Source organism: Nanorana parkeri, unplaced genomic scaffold (assembly GCF_000935625.1).
Source record: "Nanorana parkeri isolate BGI_ZX_2015 unplaced genomic scaffold, ASM93562v1 scaffold1280, whole genome shotgun sequence".
Lineage (NCBI taxonomy): Eukaryota > Metazoa > Chordata > Amphibia > Anura > Dicroglossidae > Nanorana > Nanorana parkeri.
In genome coordinates, this window is record NW_017307548.1 from 267,124 (window position 1) to 289,171 (window position 22,048).

The window sequence follows — 22,048 nt, forward strand, 5'->3', positions numbered from 1 at the left end:
AACTATGCCGAAAAACAAAACAAAAAATCATTGCACTAAAGGTTTGCCTGATCAGCAGTCTGTATTCCAGTACAAGCATCGAGCAGCTTCACACCGCCTGTCCTTCCACGCTTCCGCCCCCCATTTCCGGGTAAGACTCCGCCTGTAAAATTCAGCGCAAATTCCTCGGAAGAGGGGAAAGTTTGGAAGTTAAAGGGCACTTCTTACAATATATATACTTCAGCTGGCTTTTCAGTGTAAAACCCGCGTCATGAGCTCTTCCAGAGCTTTGTCCTGGTCATTGTTGTGTAGTAACAGAACCTCTTTGATCTCTTTCTGCTCGAATCCCATCTCTTTGAACTTGCTCATCAGCTGAAGGAACAGCATTGTCTGGAAAGAGAAAGAAGCGCGTCAGCGGAACCAGAAAATCCAAAAACCACAAAGAAGTACGTAAAAGAGTCATGGGTAATGTTTATCTGTAAAAAAAAAAAAGAATCAAGGGAACTGGACTCGCTGTATTTTCCTTAAAGACGTTTCGCTGGACATCCGACCGGCTTTCCTAATTCAGAATGACTTGTACCAAAAATTATCTGGGAATAAATAATATACATAAATGGCCTCTTTCACACCTCTTCTGCGCACCAGTTCTCCTCCCTGTCAGAGATGTGTACTTGACTGTCTTCATAGGAGTGGCCTTTTCCCTTTAGATGTAGGTACACTGCTGAATCCTGACCAGAGGGTTTGGCTCTTCTATGCTGTGCCGTACGCTGGTGTAGCTGCTGTTTTGTTTCACCGACATACAATTCTGAGCGCTCCTCTCTGCACCGGACTGCGTACACCATGTTGTTCATCTTGTGTTTTGGCGTCGGGTCTTTTGGGTGAACCAGTTGTCGTCTCAGTGTATTGCCGGGTGTAAAGCAGACAGGGATGCAATAACACCTGCTAGCTCCAATCATGCAAATACAATCAATACCTTACCTCCTTGAGGTCTCTGGCCCCATGCTGGTTGTGACCAACAGATTATGTGGATTGGAGCGACAGTCACCATATTTATTTACAGGGAGTTTTTGTACAAGTCATTCTGAATTGAGAAAGCTGGTGATGACCAGCGCAACGTCTTCAAGAAAAATACAACCAGTCCAGTTCCCTTCATTTATTTTTTACATATAAACCATGACCTGCATGAATGGGAACCTTCGCAGGCACTTTGGTAATGTTAACAGTTATGTTTAAAGTGACCGAAAAAAAACCTCTACCATCCCCTGGCGGCAAATGCTGCTTTATTAAAAAGAAACAGCCGTCTAAAGACTCTTTGGTGACACTTCCGGGAGTGTGGGATTCCTGCATTTTTTTTATGCAATTGCGGCGCTCGCTAGCTGATTGTAACACTCCTGCAGTTACGGTTTGTGAATCACCCCTCCTCTGCGGCACCCACAAAGTCCAATAGAGGTGACATTTGAGGACCGATCAGCTGTTCCAGGCAGATGATCGGTTCTCCTGCCAATGCACAGTGAGCCAATCTGCCCTGGATCAGCCGACAAAGCATTGAAATGCTTGACCTAATTGGCGGTCACACATTCCACCGCTGTAAAACTGGGCGGGATTATGTTGGAATGTGTGACTGCGTCACCGGTCACACATTCCAACGTAGTCACAAACTTTGATAGAACACTGGTTCAGTATTAGGCTGTAAGGCGCTATAGAGACTGATAACTGACCCAAAGCTAGCGGAGTGCTATTCTTCTAAATGGGAGAGTAGTATAGCAGCACAACTACTACCCCCATCATCAGAGTGCCAGCAGCGGCGGCCCCTCTGCTCAGGAGAGGCTTCTCTCCTTCATATCTGGGAGACCCGTGTACAAGTCCCGTACCCAAAAGGTGCCGATTGCCTCGGAGAGGCTCTGAAAGGACCAAAGAGGAATACGACCGCTCAGTCCTGTACAGAGTACACAGTCTGCTCCTTGAGGAGGATGAGAGTTGGAATAAGTGATATCTACGCTCCTCATACCTTTTCCTCTGAACACTGGTACATCTCCAGAGCCTCGTCCACCAGCACAGGGTCGAAGCCTTTCTCGCACAGCTGGGAGTGGATGAACAGGTACTCCAGAACCTGCAAACGGCAGCAGATAAAAAAAAAAAAGACGAATATTGAAGCATGTCTGTTACCAAAAACATTAAAAAATCACAAACCGCGGCCCTATCTCAGCTCTAAGGCCTTGTTCACACCAAGCGCGGAGCAGGTGCAGAGCAGATCAAAACTGCGTCCAATGTATTCCAATGGTATTTTTTGCTCCTGTTCACATCGCAGCGTGCAGTTGCAGAGCAGATCCAGAGCAGGTGAAACAACTGCAGCAAGCCCTATTTTACCTGCTCTGTAACACATTAAAAACGCATGCAAATGCCTGGAACGCACTGAAAGCCCATGTTAAAACTAAAAAAAAAAATGATTTTTTTTAACCAAAAACGGCCCAGAACGCATGAAAAACGCGGCAAAACCCACTGCACTGCGTGTGCAGAAACCTGAGCGGATCTGCTCTGCATTTGGTGTGAACAAGGCCTAAAGGGCCCAGTCACACCATAAAGAGTGCGTTTGGCCTCTGGAACGCAACCCGGCCGGCTCACTTTGTTTTGCGGCAGGAGGGGGCGTGACAGTGCATAGAAGTCAATGGCACGGCAGCCACGCCCCACCCCCAGTGCGATTGCCGACACCCGAATGCGCGGCACATTAGTGCCTGCGTTCCGGTCCAGTGTGATCTGCAAAAAATGCTGCATGCGCTATTTTTTTGCAGATCACACTGGACCGGAACGCAGGCACCAATGTGCCACCCGTTCGGGTGCCGGCGATCGCATTGCGGGCGGGGCTGCTGTGCCGTTGACTTCAATGCACTGCCACGCCCCCTCCAACCCCTGAACCTAGGGAGCCGGCCGGCGTTCCAGAGGCCAAACACACTGGAACGCGGAGTTTGTGGCGGGAACCGGCACTGAATGAATCGCAGAACCATCCAGCAATAAAATCCGAACATTACAAGCTTCACAAGCGGCATTCATCTGGTTCCTCATACTCACAGGTGGTCCAGTGAACAGCCCCAAGCTCACATGACAGGGGAGCACACACAAGTTATGTACCAATAATCAATCACCATCTCCATCCAGAATACGCACTCATTACTCGTGGGCTTCACTAGCTGAGGACACATGAAGAGGTGTATGAATAAAAAAATAAACAAAGCCATTCGCCTTGTGAAACTGACATGTACATTAGTTCCATGTGAATGGGGCAAAAATGAATATTAATTAGTAGATATATTTTCTTTCCAGGTTGTATATCACATTAGGAAAATATGGCCACTAGATGGCGCTGAGGAGCAAAGGCAATAAAGACTTCTGTGCTCCTTAGCGCCATCTAGTGCCTTGGTTCTCAACTGGTGGGTCGTGACCCAAAAGTGGGTCGCAACCCCATGTTCAAGCCCACATGTCTTCCACTTTTCTAGGGGGGAGGCTCCTCAGCCTCCCCCCTAGCACAGCACTGTCAGTTCTCGGACCGAGCACTCATTAAAAATATGCCGCCCGGTGCCGAGTGTCAGCTTGAGGCAGGGTGGGCTGGGGGTTACATACATGCATCGCTTACAGCACTCTCGTGTGCCCTGTAGAGGTGCCTGCACCGGAGTGACGTCACATTCTGGCTCCCGACACCTCTACAGGTGATACACATACGGATGGCGCTCCGTCACAGCGCATTCTGGTGTGGGAGTACACTGCATTGCCGTTCATTTGAATGGCATCCCAAAAAGCATCTCCCACCCACAGTTCTAATCGCCTGCATCAGAACGTGCGGTACCACATGCCATGCGTTCCATTGCAGTTCCAACTTGGGTCGCAACTTAACAACAAAGGACAAATGTGGGTCCTGAGGTTACACAGGTTGAGAACCACTGCTCTAGCGGCCATAATGTGGTATTTTCCTGATATTACATGCAACCGCGAAAAATAAACCTACTACTAACATTCGTTTTTGCCTCCATTCGCACAAAACAAGCAAACATGCAGTGCGTCAGGAAGGATGGCTCTGCAAAGTTATTATAAATACACCTTCAAGTAGGGATGCACCAACATTTTCGACTGAAAATTATACTTTGGGCAAAATACAGAAAGTACCATATTTCTGCCGAATATCCGTTGCGTCTCTAGTTTCTCTCCTCCCCTCTGACACAGAGCAGCGCCCAGCGGGGGGGAGTGACACTTTCATCAGGAGGGCAGGATTACTGCACGCCTCTGCTCTTGTAATAAGCTGGCCGGGGGGGGGGGCAGCCAGCCCACGCTGCAGTTTCAGACTGCGAGGCACAATGCCGTCTTCAAATATCCAACCCCTCGGCAGGCGGAGGAGAATTTGGGGTGAACGTGGCACCAGATGTGCGCTTTATATTCACTCACCGGCTCTGTGCTTTATCAGATGCCCATTGGCTGACGTCCAGGGGGCAGAAAGAGCATGGCCATGCCATCGTACAGTGCTGCTCTAAGCACAGGCGGCCAATCAGCACCGCAGGCCTAAAGCTCTGGAATGTGGACTCGTGCTGACGCAGGTGGCAAGAAATTTAAATATGAATGCCATGCGTGCCGAGCCAAAGCTGCATCAGACATTCTGCTGTGCAATGAGCACGCAAATATTTACATCAGTCCCTGAACCAAAGGAGCTTACAATCTAATGTCCAGATCACAGTCACTCAGTGCTGCACCAGAGGAGCTTACACTCTAATGTCTCCATCACAGCCACACTCAATTCTGCACCACAGGAGCTTGCAATTTAATGTCTCCATCACAGCACCAGAGGAGATTACACTCTAATGTCCCCATCACAGCCACACTCAATTCTGCACCACAGGAGCTTGCAATCTAATGTCTGCATCACAGTCACACTTCTTCATGCACCAGAGGAGCTTACAATCTAATGTCTCCATCACAGCCACACTCCGTTCTGCACCAGAGGAGCTTACAATCTAATGTCTCCATCACAGCCACACTCCGTTCCAGAGGAGCTTACACTCTAATGTCCAGATCACAGCCCCACTCCGTTCCACACCAGAGGAGCTTACACTCTAATGTCTCCATCACAGCCACACAATTCTGCACCACAGGAGCTTGCAATTTAATGTCCAGATCACAGTCACACTCTGTTCTGCACCAGAAGAGCTTACAATTTAATGTCCCCACTTAGTTCTGCACCAGGAGGAGCTTGCAATCTAATGTCCCCATCTCAGCCACACTCTGTTCTGCACCAGAGGAGCTGAAAATGTAATATCAATGTTTGGTATAAAGTTTCTGGTAAATCACTCTGAAATCATCACCAGGAAGGAAGAGGTGAAGGCGGCTATTAGATAGCAGCATACAGGGAGGTGTACGCGCAGCGGGCCAGTGGAATGGTGGTGCGGCGTGTTTCCTGGGATATAACGGAAGGATCGGTCTCACCTGCTCCACGTTCTGTCCTTGTTTCTGCATGGCTCTCATGACATGTTCATAAGAATATCCCATACTGACGATGGTCTCCGCACACTGCCGTTCGCTACTGGATAACGCCTGCAGGAGCGCCTCGTAGCCCGGGACGTTGAGTCGCGTCACACTGGTGAAGTTATTGGGCACTTTGGACATTGCTACCTGATGAGCGGTGGTCTGTGAAGGAAAGAAAAAAGGAAACGATTGAGAAAGGAAACTAAATGTAAAGTGTACGTGACGCTGATACAATAAAGCAGCAAAAACCTGTTATAATAAACTTTATACAGCTATAGTCATTTAACAAAATTAATTGGTCAGTAGCGGCTGATGGGAAGCGTAGTCACTAGAAGACTAAAGGAGGGCTCAGTAGCACCACTTCCCCATAGATGACCTGTACCCCATATCCAGAAGATCCAAACCTTGCTCCTCCGCAGATGGCATTCAACTGAACCCACCAGATGGTACAGAACATTGTAGGCAGTTGTATCTAGAATGTTGCACAGCTCCGACGGACGCCACCCTACCGGTGCGGCCCAGACGGACGCCACCCTACCGGTGCGGCCCAGACGGACGCCACCCTACCGGTGCGGCCCAGACGGATTTGCATGATTTGCATGATTCATGTGAGCGCTCCCCACATTACAGAGGGGTTGGGGGCAGAGACTTGAAGCAACGCTCGCCAGTTTCTGCAGCAGCGGCCACTCAAGCTGTGGAGGGCTGGAGTGCTATGTCAGCCGAAACTGACTACAGGAGGCACACCGCACAATTTGGGGGTGATATAACTTTAACCCCTTGCTGACCGGGGTGTTACACCCCCTTCCTGTCCCGGACATTTTTCAGTATTCAGCGCTGCGGTACTTTGACTGACGTTTATTCCGTCATACAGCGCTGTACTGAAATGAATTTTATACCATTTTTTGGGGACAGATAGAGCTTTCTTTTGGTGGTATTTATTCACCACGGGGGGGGGTTTGTATTTTTTACTATAGAAAGGAAAAATTACTGAAAATTTTGGGGAAAAAAACCTGTTTCCCTATGAAATCTTATGAAACATTTATTATTACCCCAATTTTTTTGTAAAATATAAAAGTCAGGGTCACGTCGGGTAAATAGACACCAAACATGTCTATAAAAAATTGCGCGCACCCGCAAAATCGCAGAAAACGACCACACACAAAATTGGCCATAGGTGACGCTTTAAAAGCTTTTACGGCTCATCAGTTTAGTGTTATCAGTGATTGATGGGCCTAGAATTATTGCTCTCACTGCGATGTTCGCGGCGACATGTGTGGCGTAATGGGCGCAATCGTCTTGTTCGCACCCGACGCATTCTTGCGTGTGTATGTGGGGGGGGGGCGGGGGACTAAAAAAAAATGTTTATTTTACTTTTTTTTTTTATTCGTCACTTTTTTTTAGCTTCTTTATTTTTTTTTACACTTAACTTTATTGCTATCACATAGGGGACTAAGAAATCCCCCTATGTGATAGCCAATTCACATGACAGGTCCTCTTTATGGAGACATCAGTGGTCTCTAAGACCCCTAATGTCACCTAGGGACCCCCAGAGAAGCTGATGAAGCAGAGATCTGCTTCACCAGCTTCTCTCCAGTGTTCTGTACCGGAGAGTGACAATGAATGCAGGAAGTGATGTAATATACATCACTTCCTGCATTCGGAGACCAGAGGAGATCGCGTACTGATCTCCCTTTGGTCTCCACTGACAGCGTCGCCGTGCCGGTCCCAGCAGCACCGGGATCTCGGGACCACCAGTGTAGTACTGGGAAGGGGGGTGCACACCCGCACCTACTACAAGCGATCGGGCGACTCTGGAGACGCCCGATCGCTTGAATGTAAAACAGCCATCGCTGGCTGTTTACATTTCTGACAGTTTCCCCGCTCGTGTGCACGCTGGGCGCCGTGCACGAGCGGAGGGAGGGGAAGGACGTCTTAAGACGCCCTCCCGCTCCTATAAGGCTACCGTCCGGCTGTTCAGGAACGGCCATTGACGGCAAGTGGTTAAAGGAGAACTATGGGGGTCACGGCTTTTCCCCATAGTTCTCCTTAGGGTGACGGGAGGACACAAACTAGCGTCCTCCAGTTACCCTAAGCTCAGTATACCGCGAGCTACAGCTACATCGATGTCGAGATCCGCCGAGCTGCGTGAGTACCCACCCCCTCCCCCGTCCGTTCCGCCAGTCAGCGCTGGCAGATCGGAGCGGGGAATCCAAAAACATTAAATTCTGGTAACAGTATTCAGTAAATGAATTCCTTTTTATTGTACAGATATTTGTGGATCTCTTTCTCCACACATAGATACAGACAAAGCTGTCGATGAAAAGTGATAATGGGGGTTGGGACAGACCATAAAACCCCGGCGGGGGCGTTGTGGAGGTGGGGGGGGGGGGGATTTGACTTTTATTCATAAGGCTTAAATCTTTTTACCAAAAGAAGAAGAAACAAACCTGTTGCTGGAGCTGCCCAATGAGTATTATCTGAGGCCAGAATTTAATTTGTTGCTTTGCTAAAGCTGAAGTTTAATCTGCTAATATTTGACTTCCCTGGTTCCTCCCCTTCTGCTAATAACATTTGTACATAAAGCCTTTTCTGTTTTAATTACATATCTTATTTTACACCCGGAGATGGAATCGCTGGGTCTCTGTGCTTCTCTATACAATGCATTTAGGTAATAGCTGGTGGGAGGGGCCGGCAGGGGTGCTGTACATAGCTGGTGGGAGGGGCCGGCAGGGTTGCTGTACATAGCTGGTGGGAGGGGCCGGCAGGGTGCTCTACATAGCTTCCTAAAACCACCAAAGCACCCTGCCTCTGTACTCCTCTCAGGAGCCCTCAGCCCTGATGCAAGCAGTGGGCTGGTCCTTAGAGGAGTTATGCAAATATCAAAATGCCTTGATTGGTGGGCGTCAGTTTGGAGTGGGCGTTCCCAGGCAGACTGTATTTACAGGAGGTAACACCCACATCAGACGCTGAGCATCCATGATTAAAAGAACTGAAAGCCAATGGATGGAAGGGGCGGGGCCAGGAGCAACCAGGCCGGGGAGATAAGCACTAGATGATGCTGGACGTCCTCCAGTCAGGAAATGAGGCGGAGCTCTATCTGACTTGCTGCAGCTTCTAATTCACATTGTGAGAAGCTCCCAGTGTGCAGTGAAAGAGGAAGAGGAGGTGGAGTTCACCTTACAGTAAATATCCAGGTAAAATAAAAAACACGCACAGTACATCTCTGCAATTCATATTTCATCTCTTTATAGACCCGGGCAGTACAATAAAATACCCGCTCATCTACCAGAAATGCTCCTAATTTCCTGATGTGGGCTGACACCACACAGCATGTGTGCGCACTGACTGGTGTCAGCCCTGCACAATTTTCTTAGCTAAACTACTCAATTTTACTAAACAACTCCATCAAGTTCCTCTTCCATCTCCAGAGCCTGGGCAATGACTTGTAGCCCTAAATAAGAACTAGAAGGGCTGAATAGACTCCCTGAGATCAAACAGGCAGACGGCACAAGACACAGGACAGCTCTGAATTCATGACGGCAGGTTTTTCTGCGCCTGCAAAACAAAATCTAACAAAACGCTTTCAGTGGGATATTTAAACAGACCAAAAAGAGAGCCAATGAGAGAAAATCATTGCCATGTGCACCTAGTAATAACCCGACAACACTGCAGAATGAACCCACTGTTGTCACTCTGTTACAGGAAATGGATAAAGAACAGATCTAATGACAGGAAATAAAATGATGTAATGGTCAGGGGGGGGGGGGGGGAGGGGGGGCACAACGACTCAGAAGAACAAACACTGTGAATGCTGACACAACCCTATGTGTATGTTGCTCATAAATCCAATTTAATATAAAACATCATCAGCGTCACCCATCACACCCTCTGACCGCGACAGCAGCTCCTCCACGTCGGCTCGTCTTCCCCTAATCGGAGTCTCTGGCTTGGGACCTCCCGGTTATTTCAGGACGGATCATCTGTAACCTTAAGGCCCCGTTCACACTGAGCGATTTATCGTGCGGTAATTCCCCGCGATATCGTGGCTATTTACCGCGCGATATCGCTCTCCAATGCTTGGCAATGGGGCAAAGGGTCCTGCTGTCGCGGGTAGTGCGTCACTACGGCAGGACCCTTTTTGGAGCGGATTTTGCCGCGATTCAATGCAAGCATTTGCGCGATATTGCGCAAAATGCAAATCGCGCGACAAACGCACAATTTGCGAATCGCGCAGTGTGAATGGGGCCTTAAAGTGACACTAAACTCAGGAGTGAAATCTTACATTCTAGTACTGGAACTCTGAGCAACAATGTATCTTATTTGTGTATCACTCGGCTGTAGATCCTCCAATCATCTCTGAATTGGTGCTGACACTGTCCTTCCTTCTGGAGGGGTGGCTACTTCTGTTACCCATGGTCCCTGTGTGTGTTGTAGAGTAGTCACCGCTCCAAGCTCACTCCCGGGATGGACTACAATCTCAATACAACTCAGTAGACTAAACCGGAGATTGTAGTCCATCTCGGGAGTGAGCTCGGAGAGTATATATGAGGGCTACAATATTTTTTTTCATAATCGATTAGTTGGCCGATTATTTTTTCGATTAATCTGATTTAAAAAAAAAAAAAAAACAACATCTTTTATTTTAAGAGACAAATGGAGTTACAAACAAAAGTTTACTTCAGAATAAAAACTGCAGACGCACCGCAAAATTGGACTAGAAATACAAATCATTTATAACACACACACGATGCACAGATACCAGTATTGGTGCCGATCCCAAGTATTTTGGCAAGTACTCGCCAAAATGCTCCGATACTATTCCTGATACGGGAACTTCCGGTACCAGGAAGTCGGGAGGCGAGTCATTATATACAGCCCGGCTTCCTGATTGGCCACAAAGGCAGCTCCATGATTCCGCAGCAGCTGGTGACGAGGGAGCATGAAGTCGGCTTCCTGGCCAATCATAGTTACATAGTTACATAGTTACATAGTATTTGAGGTTGAATAAAGACATTAGTCCATCAAGTCCAACCTATTAGGAACAATCAGGAAGCCAGACAGCGTGCAATGACTCGCTCGCGCCCCCCCCGGCTTCCTGGGTGTGTGTGTGTATAGAGATATATATATATATGTGTATAGAGATATATATAGAGATGCCAGCAACATTCAATCCACTTCATCTGAGGCCCCCCTTCCCCCAACAGACACACCCATGCCACACCCTTTACTGGTCAGTGAAAGGAGAAGCAGCACAGTGATGAACTCCTCACTCTGATCTCTCCTCCTATCAGCCTTCTTCTTGTCAGCACATGAACAGATTTGGCTTTGTGCTGCTGCTTCTTCTCCTCCTCACATTCCTGTACAGGGAGCACAAGAGGCTGATACCAGATCACAATCCGGGGTTGAGGGCTTGTTCACACCGAAAAGCGGTGTGTTCTAGAGTGGTAGCTGCTGGGACGCACAGCGATCCCTCACGAAACTTCCCCCTGCGTTCTGGGGCGGGAGTGGGCGCGGCGGTGCATTGAATTAAATGGCACCGCTTCCACGCACCCCCGCCGTGCGATTGGAATCGTGGCAAAACTTTGCCTGCGTTCTGTTCCACTGCAAACGCAAAGAACAGACCAAGCAGCATCTTTTGCGTTTGGAGTGGAAGGGCATGCAGGCGTTAAAAGCGGTGCGTCCTCCCGTCACCCTAAGCTCAGTATACCGCGAGCTGTAGCTCACTATATACTGATATGCCTCAGCCGGAGCGGATCCCGATACTACTGTGGAGATCCGCCCAGCTGCGTGACTGACAGCTGGCTCTGCCTATCTAGAGGCAGAGCCAGCTGTACCCGCCCCCTCCCCCGTCCGTTCCGCCAGTCAGCGCTGGCGGATCGGAGCAGGAAGGGGAGAATCCAGTACCTCCCCTGTCACAGCAGAGAGCCGTGACAGGATCGAGAGGTGAGCGAACGCCGGTATGTGTTCGCTCACCTCCCGATCTACTGAGCCGACCTGTGACAGTCTCATTGTCACAGGTCGGCTAGAACTAGTGGAGTGGAAATCACTCATGTCATAGTTCTCCTTTAATACGAGACAACAGCAAAAAAGTTTTCCCAGCCCACTCACCAGCCAGCGTGCAAAAAAACTTGTCTCACCGCTAAGGTTAAAAACAGAGGTTTAGATACACTTCTCCTGCACGCAATTTGATCTTTTGCCACATGTGCTCCAAAATGGAGACTCTAATAGTTTAGAGTTAGGACCGCACTATATGGAGGTGCCTTGGCGCCGCGGTGCGGCTCTCACATTTTCTGCAGAAGAAGTGTATCCAAACCTCTGTTTTTAACCTTAGCGGTCAGCCAAGTTTTTTTGCATGCTGGCTGGTGAGTGTGCTGGGAAACGTTTTGCTGTAGTCCCGTGTTCAGTGGGTCGCCGCGTGCCTTCCACTTTTCTAGGTGAGAGGCTCCTCAGCCTCCCCCTAGCGCAGCACCGTCAGTTCTCACACCAAGCAGCCATTAAAAATATGCTGCCCGGCACTGAGTGTCAGCTTGGGGTGGGGTGGAGCGATGGCCTGAGCGAGTTCCATCCATACTTGCATTGCTTACAGCTCCCTCACGTGTCTTGTAGAGGTGCCTGGACCAGGGTGACATCACATTCTGCCTCCCGACACCTCTACAGGGCATGCAAGGGAACTGAACAAGCAATGCACATATGGATGAAGCTCCGTCACAGCACAGCAGCCCACACTGGACCCCAAGCTGAGGATCCACTCCAGTTCTTGTAAGTGACTTGGGTGGACCTTAAAAAAAAAAAAAAAAAAAAGATAATTTTTTTTGGAGTGTGTGTGTGAGAATGTCTGAGTGCGCGAGTCTGTAGTTGTGGGCGTCTGTCAGTGTTTTTGAGGCTCCGTGTAGCACGAAATTGCACCTACTGCACGTTCTGGTGCGGGAGGTGCGCTGCGTTGCCATTCATTTGAATGAGACCCCCAGACGCACCCCCCGCCCACTTTCCAAACGCCTGATCCCCGAACGCCCGGTACTTCAATGCCGTATGTTCCCATGCAGTGCGACTTGGGTCGCCATTTAATGAACGGGGACAAATGTGGGTCCTGAGGTTACACAGGTTGGGAACCACTGATCTAAAGTGACATTTTTTTTATTGGTCAAACGATTTGTATTTCTTTCCATCCAGTTCTAATATGTATACAGCTCTGCCACACGGCACAGTCCTATCTGGCAGGAAAGACGACCTGATGTTTTTCTGCTGCTGTTGTACAACACTTGCAGGTCTTTTTCCTCCCCCAGCCTGTGATTAGATGCTAACACCCCATTCACACTGAGCGACATGGATATTGCACGTTTTTCCGCGCGACTAGGAGCTACATTGCGCGTAATTGAGCGACAGTGCGCATTTTATCGCGTGACATTTAGCGTGTTTTTTTGGGCGGGACTTCGTCGCTGCTACATTGGCCTGTAACCAATCAACAGCGATCTTGATGTGACATCATTCTTTACTTCCATTTTGCAGAGCAGAAGTGACCCTTCTGTAGCACCGGTAATGTGCGATTTCACGCGACACTATAGAGCCTATTGGAGCAGGCGCAGACAGAGGCGGCACGCGGAGCAGGCGCAGCCAGCGGCGGCACGCGGAGCAGGCGCAGCCAGAGGCGGCACGCGGAGCAGGCGCAGCACACACAGGACTATGTAAATGCTTTTGAGCTTGGTAGACAGTTGGAAGTCATTTTAATAATCACATGATTGCTATACACATACAAAGCAGCAAGCTATTATCTAACATCTCCAAAATACGCCCCTTCCTCACCAAGGAAACCACAAAATTACTCATCCACTCCCTTGTTATCTCTCGTCTTGACTACTTTAACTCCCTCCTCATTGAATACAATTCAAAATATTAACAATCACTTACAAAGCCATTCACAACTCCGCCCCCGGCTATATCTCAAACCTTGTCTCAAAGTATCACCCTAACCGTCCCCTCCGCTCCTCCCAAGACCTCCTGCTTTCCAGCTCCCTCGTCAACTCCTCCCATGCTCGCCTCCAGGACTTCTCTAGAGTTTCCCCCATCCTCTGGAACTCTTTACCCCAACCTGTCCGACTAGCTCCCACTCCGACTACCTCTAGGTTATCCCTAAAGACTCATCTCTTCAGGGAAGCCTATCCCACCTCAACCTAACCACGGAACTATCACTTTATCAAACAATTCATCCCCACACCGCTCCCTCCTCATGTATCACTGGCCCCTCCCTTTTAGATTGTAAGCCCTCAGGGGCAGGGCCCTCCTTACCAGCTTGTCTTGATTTGTATTGTGATTGTAATGTCTTCCTTATATGGTAAAGCGCTGCGCAAACTGTTGGCGCTGTATAAATCCCGTATAATAATAATGTCTTAAGGTGCCCACACACCTTACAATTTATCTGCAGATTTACTGTGGTCAGATGGAAAAAGTGCAACAGATTGGCCCAGGTGGAGATTACTCCATCCACACAGTTAAGTGTAGATGGAGGAAATCTGTTACACCTTTTCCATCTGACCACACAAAATCTGCAGATAAATTGTAAGGTGTGTGGGCAGCTTTAAACAGGGACAATCTCCCTAGCAGGTCTAAAGTTGGCAATGAAAACCAGGAGCTTTCGCTGGGAAAATCTTTCTCCTGGAGATCTCATCAATAATAAGTTTGCAGGTGGCTCCGTCTGTAAAGATTGCGCTATTGCCAGACAATTCCTCTTGACCCATCGAAATGATGGGCAGCCTCACTTGGCAATAAGACCACACAGGAAGGAGGAAGGGGCGGACAAGCTTCGGCACCATTTCAGAAGTCCCAAAGCTTTGCCTTTGGACAGCCCTGAGATTCGGCCATGACAGGAAGGTTTGGGAGGGCTGCTGTGGGTATATGCACCTCTAGATACCTGCTCTTTATACCTGGACCAGGTTCTGCCCCTTCCCTCTCAGTGACAGAGCCTCTTCAAGTCATCCTCGGTGGAGGCCTTCTTGGTTCCCTTTAGGCCTATATCACTGTAATGAAGCAACTAAAAGCAACAAAAGGAACTGTAACCAAACAACACAATCAAGAAAAGGAACGTTCAAGCTGCCTCTTACCTTAGGATCACTGTTCAAACAGGTCCGTGCTATTCCATCTTTACCAGGAACAGATACCACGGAAGCTAGAGAGGAAGGAGGTAAGGTGGGCTGTGCAATCCCACTGTCTAAATGTGAGGCCTGACCCCGAGTAAGGTGCCCGTTCAGATCACTGCCATTGTTTGGAGAAGAGTATATTATAGAGTCCCGGAATGTGCCGTTGGGCAGGCAGGTAGTGCTTATGAATGCTGTCTTCTGGTCACTGTCATCAGAGTCTATTTTGGGGAAAAACAGGGATTTGATATTGCTGATTGAGTTGATGGGAGCAAGGGACACTTGGGAAGACGGGGGCAGTTCACAGTCCTCCAGCTGCAATAAAGTGATCAAACCATTGGGTTTTCGCAGGTGCTTGAAGTCCAGTGCTTCTTGTTTGATGGTGGTGTGGGTATCCTCATCTTTCACCAAAGCCTGCGAGCCCTGGACGGTGTCAGTATGACTCGAGTCCAGGTCCGGGTCCGCAACAGGGCTGATATGAACCTCAAGGATGATGTTCTTTAATTCCTCCTTTTCGTCAATCGTTTTTAGCTCCAATTTATCAAACGGGTCCTCCTCGCACTCGAAGTCGGCAGGGTTGAAGTCCGCCTTGGTGCTCAGCACTTTTTGGGGTATGGCACGGCTGTTGGCAGGGGTAGGAGTAAGGATGCTGTTGTGCTGGAGGCTGACGTTTATGGGGTGGAGGGAAGGTGGGCGACCAACGGCCTCATTTTCTTCGCTCTCGCCCTTAGTGTCAAGGTCTGCTTGGGAACGAGAGGCTTCCGACTTCCGTTCGGCTTCTCGTTGGGCAGATTTAATCTGTGTTACCTCCTCAGCCCATTGGATGGTCTTCTTCTCCAAAGAGAAGTCATACTAGGAACAAAATAAGAAAAAAGGTTTATATAATACTGAAGAGCTGAGTCAATTCTTTGCCCTATATGTTAAAACCTGGTGACACTTTTTGTTTTAAGTATGGAAGGGTTAGTACCTTTGTCAGGTTTTTTTTTAATCTATCTTGTCCCCAATGAGAAGAAAAAGATTTATAGCTCAGGATCAAAGTTAACCTGTTGCTTTGTCCCGCATGGGCATTTATACACCTTTCTGTGATGTAACAAGTATCCCATACTGTATGTCAGACCTGGGCATTTTACAGCCTGCGGGTCATGTCCAGCTCTTTGTCTGCACCTGTCTGGCCCGCGGTCCAGATACAGATCAATCACCGACTTGCGGTCATTTCTGGCTGGCTGGCATAGGCCGGCGCATCTACTGCAAGACATAGCCCAGCACAGGTCGGCGATCAGTCCATCTCGGGACCATGTTCCTCTTCAGTTGGTGGTTGCTAGGACTGCTAGCCTCCTGGCAATCAATGACCTCACGGATCCTCCTCCTCCTCCTCTATCGTCACTGGTTGCTAGGACCATTGGGCAGTCCAAGCAACCAATGACATCAGGGGGTCCTCCTCCTTTGCCGTCATTGGTTTCTTGGATCGCTGAGCAGTCCTAACAACCACTGCCAAATGTCTTCCCACCGCCAGAATTACAGTAGGTCGTGCATAATGCTGGGATGTTCGTCCTCTCCTGCAGCATGTATGTGCCACAAAGTATATGGCGACAAATAAGGGCCCGCCCACACCTATGCCTTGCCTTAATCGCACGGTTCCATGTGATAAATGCATGGTACCGCGCAATGCACCTACCATGCGTTACAGTGTAGCAGGTGCATTGCCTGTACTACTTTTTGCCACCGCACCGCAAGGTATTGCAGAAGGTTCGTTTGGAGAGCCGTTCTAATGAATGGCAATGCAACTTCTGCACTGTAACATACAGTAAGTGCGTGGTGCACTACAGTAGGTTAATCATATGAGAAACTGGGACTTTTGTGGAGGGCCGAACCAATGGGGCCTATTGGTTCGGCCTGCCAAAACAGTCCCAGTTTCTCATGTGGCCCATTGAAAAAATTAATCGCCCACCCCTGCCATATGTCCGGTATCAACAAGTCCAAGAACTGCAGAGGTTCTGGTGCGGTACCAAGCACATGTATGGCAAAGTCTAGTAAAGATCCATCATTACCGTAGACACACTCACCTGAGCCTCACTTAGAAGATGACTAATGTCTGGCATACAGAACCCGATAGGTAAGCCGACTTTATCTGGCACTCTGAACTTGTCGCCAATCTTGAACGGGACATCTTCTAGGTGACTAAATGGCCCTAGGGAACAAACAATAATAGGGTGATGGCTTGTGCCACATCAAGGATCATGTTCATCACAAGACACCAGAATGATTTTACATAAGGGCCCATTCACACCAGATGCAGTGTGTTCCGGCCCGATTCTGGCCAGAACGCACTGCCTCGCATTGCAGCCGGCTCACTTTTTTTGTGGGGCAGGAGGGGGCGTGGTGGCCCATTGAAGTAAATGGCACTGTAGCCACGTCCCCCAGGCCGCAAAGCGATCGGCATTGGATCGCAAGGCACACTATGCCTGTGGTCCGGTCAAAATGCTGCAAGCACTATTTTGATTGCACCGGACCGGACCACAGGCATAATGTGCCTTGCGATCCAATGCGGCCCGCATTGCGGCCGGACGGCGTGGCTACGGTGCCATTCACTTCAATGGCCCGCCAAGCCCCTCCTGCCCCACAAAAAAGTGAACCGGCCGCAATGCGAGGCAGTGCGTTCTGGCCAGAATCGGGCCCGGAATGCACTGCATCTGGTGTGAACGAGGCCTAACTGACTGTCGCAGACAAAATCAGAAACTTCACACTTTGCAGAATAACCCCGAAGTTGGCTGAACTTACTGTCAAGAGACCATTTTTGCACAGCCCACACATCAGGATGTAACTTATAGTTACAATTAAATTATAAACAAGACAAAAAGTTACAGTACAAGGAAAGGCTATGCAATAACCCCCCCCCCTTTCAAATATTGCCTCCCCACTGCTTATATTTGCTGCATACAGTTTGTAATAAATCTCAATGTATATACCTGTTTAAAAGGAGAACCATCGGGTCAGGACTTTTCCCCGTAGTTCTCCCAAGGGTAACGGGAGGACATATACTAGCGTCCTCCCGTCACTCAAAGCTCAGCATACTGAGACGCCGCAGCCGGAACAGATCCCAACATTACTGTCTGGATCCACCCAGCTGCGTGAGTGACAGCTGGCTCTGCCTATCTAGAGGCAGAGCCAGCTGTCCCCGCCCCCGTCCGTTCCGCCAGTCAGCGCTGGAGGATCGGAGCGGGGAGGGGGGAATCCCTGCAGGGAGATGATCGAGAAGTGAGCGAGCGACGGTATGTCTTTGCTCACTTCCCGATCTATTGAGCCGACCTGTGACAGTTTCATTGTCACAGGTCGGCTAGAACTATGAGGCTGAGTGATTTTCACTCGCCTCATAGTTCTCCTTTAAAGTCTTTTTCCAAATGGTAACATGACCACAAAGCTCCAGTGAGCGTGCCTGTTTGCATGGCTTGTCCCCTCGCTCCCACACCCCAGACGGTGACCAAACAGTGTAAGGAGAAGCAGCAAACTGATGAGCTCATCTCTCCACTCCTACCAGCATGTCCCTTATTAGCACATGAGTAATGCAGACCAGCTACACTCCCTGTGCAAGAGCAGTTGTCCCCAGCAAAGGAGTCTCTGTTGAAAGAGTTCTCCTCACCCCTTGCTCTGCTGCTGCCTTGCTGGTAAGCGAGGAAGCAATGCCATAGCAGCAGTTGTGTAGTCTCCTTCACACATGTGGCTGATCAGCTGTCGCCAGCTACATGCTCACCTATGGCGATACGAGGTGAATGACTGAGATCATGTCAGCCGCTGAGATATAATCATAGAGCTCCCCAGTACATTTCTGCAGACCAAGTCAGCCTTGGCCTATTCATTGTGGGAAACAACAGCACAAGGAAGGTCTTTAAGTGTGATACAATCTTACCGTGTAAGTCTGAAGCCGATTTCCTAGAATCCATTTAGAGTCTGTAAAAAGAAGAAGAAAAGTGCCGTTAGTGCACAGGCGGCTTCGGGAGATGAAATCCACATTATTATTACACAGGATTTATATAGCGCCAACAGTTTGCGCAGCGCTTTACAATATAAGGAAGACATTACAATCACAATACAATTCAAGACAAGACGGTAAGGAGGGCCCTGCCCCTGAGGGCTTACAATCTAAAAGGGAGGGGCCAATGATACATGAGGAGGTAGCTGTGTGGGGATGAATGTTTGAGAATGTGAATGGTTCAGTGGTTAGGTTGAGGTGGGAGAGGCTTCCCTGAAGAGATGAGTCTTTAGGGAATGCCTGAAGGCAGTCAAGGTGGGAGACAGACTGACAGGTTGGGGTAAAGAGTTCCAGAGGATGGGAGAGACTCTAGAGAAGTCCTGGAGGCGAGTATGGGAGGAGTTGACGAGGGAGCTGGAACGCAGGAGGTCTTGGGAAGGGCAAAGGGGACGGTTAGGGTGATACTTTGAGACAAGGTTTGAGATATATCCGGGGGCGGAGTTGTGGATGGCTTTATAAGTGTATGTTAATATTTTGAATTTTTCCTCTGGGTAAGTGGATGACAAACCAGCAGCAGGCGGCATGAAAAGGGGTGCTCACAGTAAAAGTAGTGGCAGCCATTGACATGGGCTGAGCGTATGGACAGCAGTGGGCCTGTATAAACATAGACTGTGTTTCTATTGATGGAGGCAGAAGAGCCTAAGAAAATTCAGCCATCACACAATAACCAATCAGCAATGTTACCGAGTCATTTCGCTCAGAAAAAAAACACTTGATTTATAAAACGTCCGCCTAGCCATACATATAGCTGGGTCATTGCCATTTGCATGGCATTCCTACTGATGTAGCCAAGTATAGGAATGCTCCTCAGCTCCATCTAGTGGCGGGAGTGCTGGGTAAACAGCTGGGCAGTTTTACAAACCAACCTCTTTTCACACGGGGCGCGCTGGCCCATGCAGCATGAAGGGCTGTTTTTTGATGCGCCCGAAGCCGGGTAGAGAAGCGTGCGGACAGCTCGTGTACGGCTATGGAGATCTGACGGCTGCACACAGATGGTGTACGGCCTCGGATGTAGATATGATGGATCCAGAAACTCAAAGCTGCGGGAAGCAGCATGAGGGTGCACTGCTCCTGCATAAGCTGCTCGCACACTTCTATCCGCAGTTCCGGGCGCATCAATGTATGGCCCTTCACGTTCCATGTGAATGAGGCCTTGGGGTTGATTCACATCAAATGCATTGGGATGCACTGGTGATTTATTCCAGCTCAGCCCCAACACAAGGCAAGGCAATATGTCTTTTTAGGGATAGGCACAGTTTAAGCCACCATGTTGCGGTGGTGTGTGCTGGAAAAAAAAAATTAGGACTGCATGCAGCGTTGTGAAGCGGGCCACGTCACAGTACAACCACATCGCACCACACCTTGCCCATAGATCTTAAAGCGGACCTTTCACTTTAAGTCACATTAGCATGCAACTGTGCATGCCGACATGAAATCTTACATTCATTAGTTAAAAGCAATTTTGCTTTCACTTAGAATTACTGTTTTTCCACTTCCTGGTCCTCTTGGGCACAAGTGATGTAATGTGCCCAAGCGTTGCATCCCGGGAAGGTTACATCAGCAGAGCATTGCTGGGAAATTTCATCTGTAATCTCATGAGATCTCAGGGAAAGGCAGAGATGATGTGCATGGTCACATGTCCTGGTCACATGCATCAGAGTTCCAGGAAGTAAAGGGAGATATATTCATCTGCCCTTAGTAAAAATGGCCGCTGTGAGAAGACTGGGGAAGAAAAAGAAAAATAAGGAATGCAAAGAATACAAAGCCGGTAATTATCTAGAAGTATGTGTGTGTAGATTGTCATTACTAAACATTTCTAAAAGGTGTCTTTGTTGTCATTTCAAATACAGGGGTAACATTCCTCTAACTGCGTTGTAGCGTAGCAGCTGCTAGTGTGAACGCAAGCTTAGACGCACCTTTTGGGTGGGCTTGTTAGGGAACCGGACTCGCTACCTACTAACAGCTGCATTAAAAACGTCACGCCTACAGCTTACACTCCTACAAAAGGTGAGGACATCAAGAAGTGTAAACCGGAGGACAATAATAAACTATGTGAGCATTATGACGGCACAACCTTCTATATAAAGTGGAAATCCCCCGTTACGTTACTTTTACTGACATGACTGAACTAGGTAACAACAAAGAGCAGAACGAGAGCAAACAGGAAGCATCCATTTCACTGCCATTTACAATATAGATCTCTTGTTTCATGGGCCATCATCACAGACGGCTTAGACTCCCTTGTAATACAAAACAAACTGGGCAACGGGATACATCACCGAATGATTTTGTTTCCAACCAGGAACAATGACTTTGCTGTTTGGTTACATTAGAGGGAAAGCTTCGCAGACACATGATCGCTGCAGTCATGTTACCAACGGCCGAGCCCAGAAGAGACGATAATTGTGCAGATTTGTGAAATGATTTAGCCAACCTTCAGGCCGGCAACAAGGCCAGGCAGGAAATGTGGAGATACCGATAAAGAAGACTCATAGGCTCTGTGTGTCACACATATACACTATAATATATATGTATATGTATATGTATATGTATATGTATATGTATATGTATAAGTCCATGCTCCCTTGTCACCTGGTGACGAGGGAGCATGGGGACGGCTTCCCTGCTAAAATCGGAAAGCCGGGTGGCTAGTCATTACACACCGCCTGGCTTCCTTAATGGGACTTCCGGTATCGGTACTCAGTATCGGCGAGTACTGGGAAAAAATATATCTGTACTCGATACTGAAAAAACGGTATCGGTGCATCCCTATTATACACACACACTATAATGTACATATAGTGAGATTTTAGCTGGCAAAGGATCTGTCCATCCAGTCATGAGACTTGCACAGTCCTTCCACAAAGCCCTGTCTGGCAGGGCAGGAGACCTGATTTTTTGCTAGTACCACCAAACCCCCCTTCTCAAATGCTTGTGACCAAACAGTGAAAGGAGAAGCAGCTGACTGATGAGCTCACCTCTCACTCTGATCTCTCCTATCAGCATGTCCCTTCTTAAAACATTAGCAAGGGACATTTCGCTTTGCTACTGAAACCAAACTCCCCAAACTTCCCCCTGGGGTCTGGGACTGAACAGTGAAAGGTGAAGCAGCAGACCGATGAGCTCGTCACTCTCCTCTCGCCTCCTATCAGCATGTCCCTTGCTAACACATCAGCAATGCAGCACTGACTGGCTCCCAGTACAAGATGAATTGTCCCTTGAACAGGCGTCCCCCGTTGGAAGATTTCCCCTCACCTCTTGTTGCTCTGAGGACAACTACAATGAATTTATTTCCCCTTACTTTCTGCATGACCAGTACAAATTGAGGGACGAATCTCCCCAATGGGGACCCAGACAACAAGAAAAAGAAATTACAGGGGGGGGGGGGTCTAACCCAGGGGGGGGAAAAATT

The 22,048-nt window shown here is 48.7% G+C and overlaps 1 protein-coding gene across 1 annotated transcript in view; it reads right to left on the reverse strand.

Moving 5' to 3' along the window:
- Positions 1-142: 142 nt before the first annotated feature.
- UBAP1 (ubiquitin associated protein 1) overlaps positions 143-22,048 on the reverse strand; it is a 37,497-nt gene continuing 15,591 nt past the window's right edge. Inside the window, exons 2-7 of the mRNA XM_018569045.1 lie at positions 18,514-18,554; positions 16,673-16,797; positions 14,577-15,461; positions 5,443-5,643; positions 1,988-2,089; positions 143-369 (exon numbers count right to left, since the gene is read on the reverse strand). Of these exons, the coding sequence (XP_018424547.1) occupies positions 232-369; positions 1,988-2,089; positions 5,443-5,643; positions 14,577-15,461; positions 16,673-16,797; positions 18,514-18,547 (1,485 nt within the window). The 5' untranslated portion in view covers positions 18,548-18,554 and the 3' untranslated portion in view covers positions 143-231. The remainder of the gene's footprint in view (positions 370-1,987; positions 2,090-5,442; positions 5,644-14,576; positions 15,462-16,672; positions 16,798-18,513; positions 18,555-22,048) is intronic.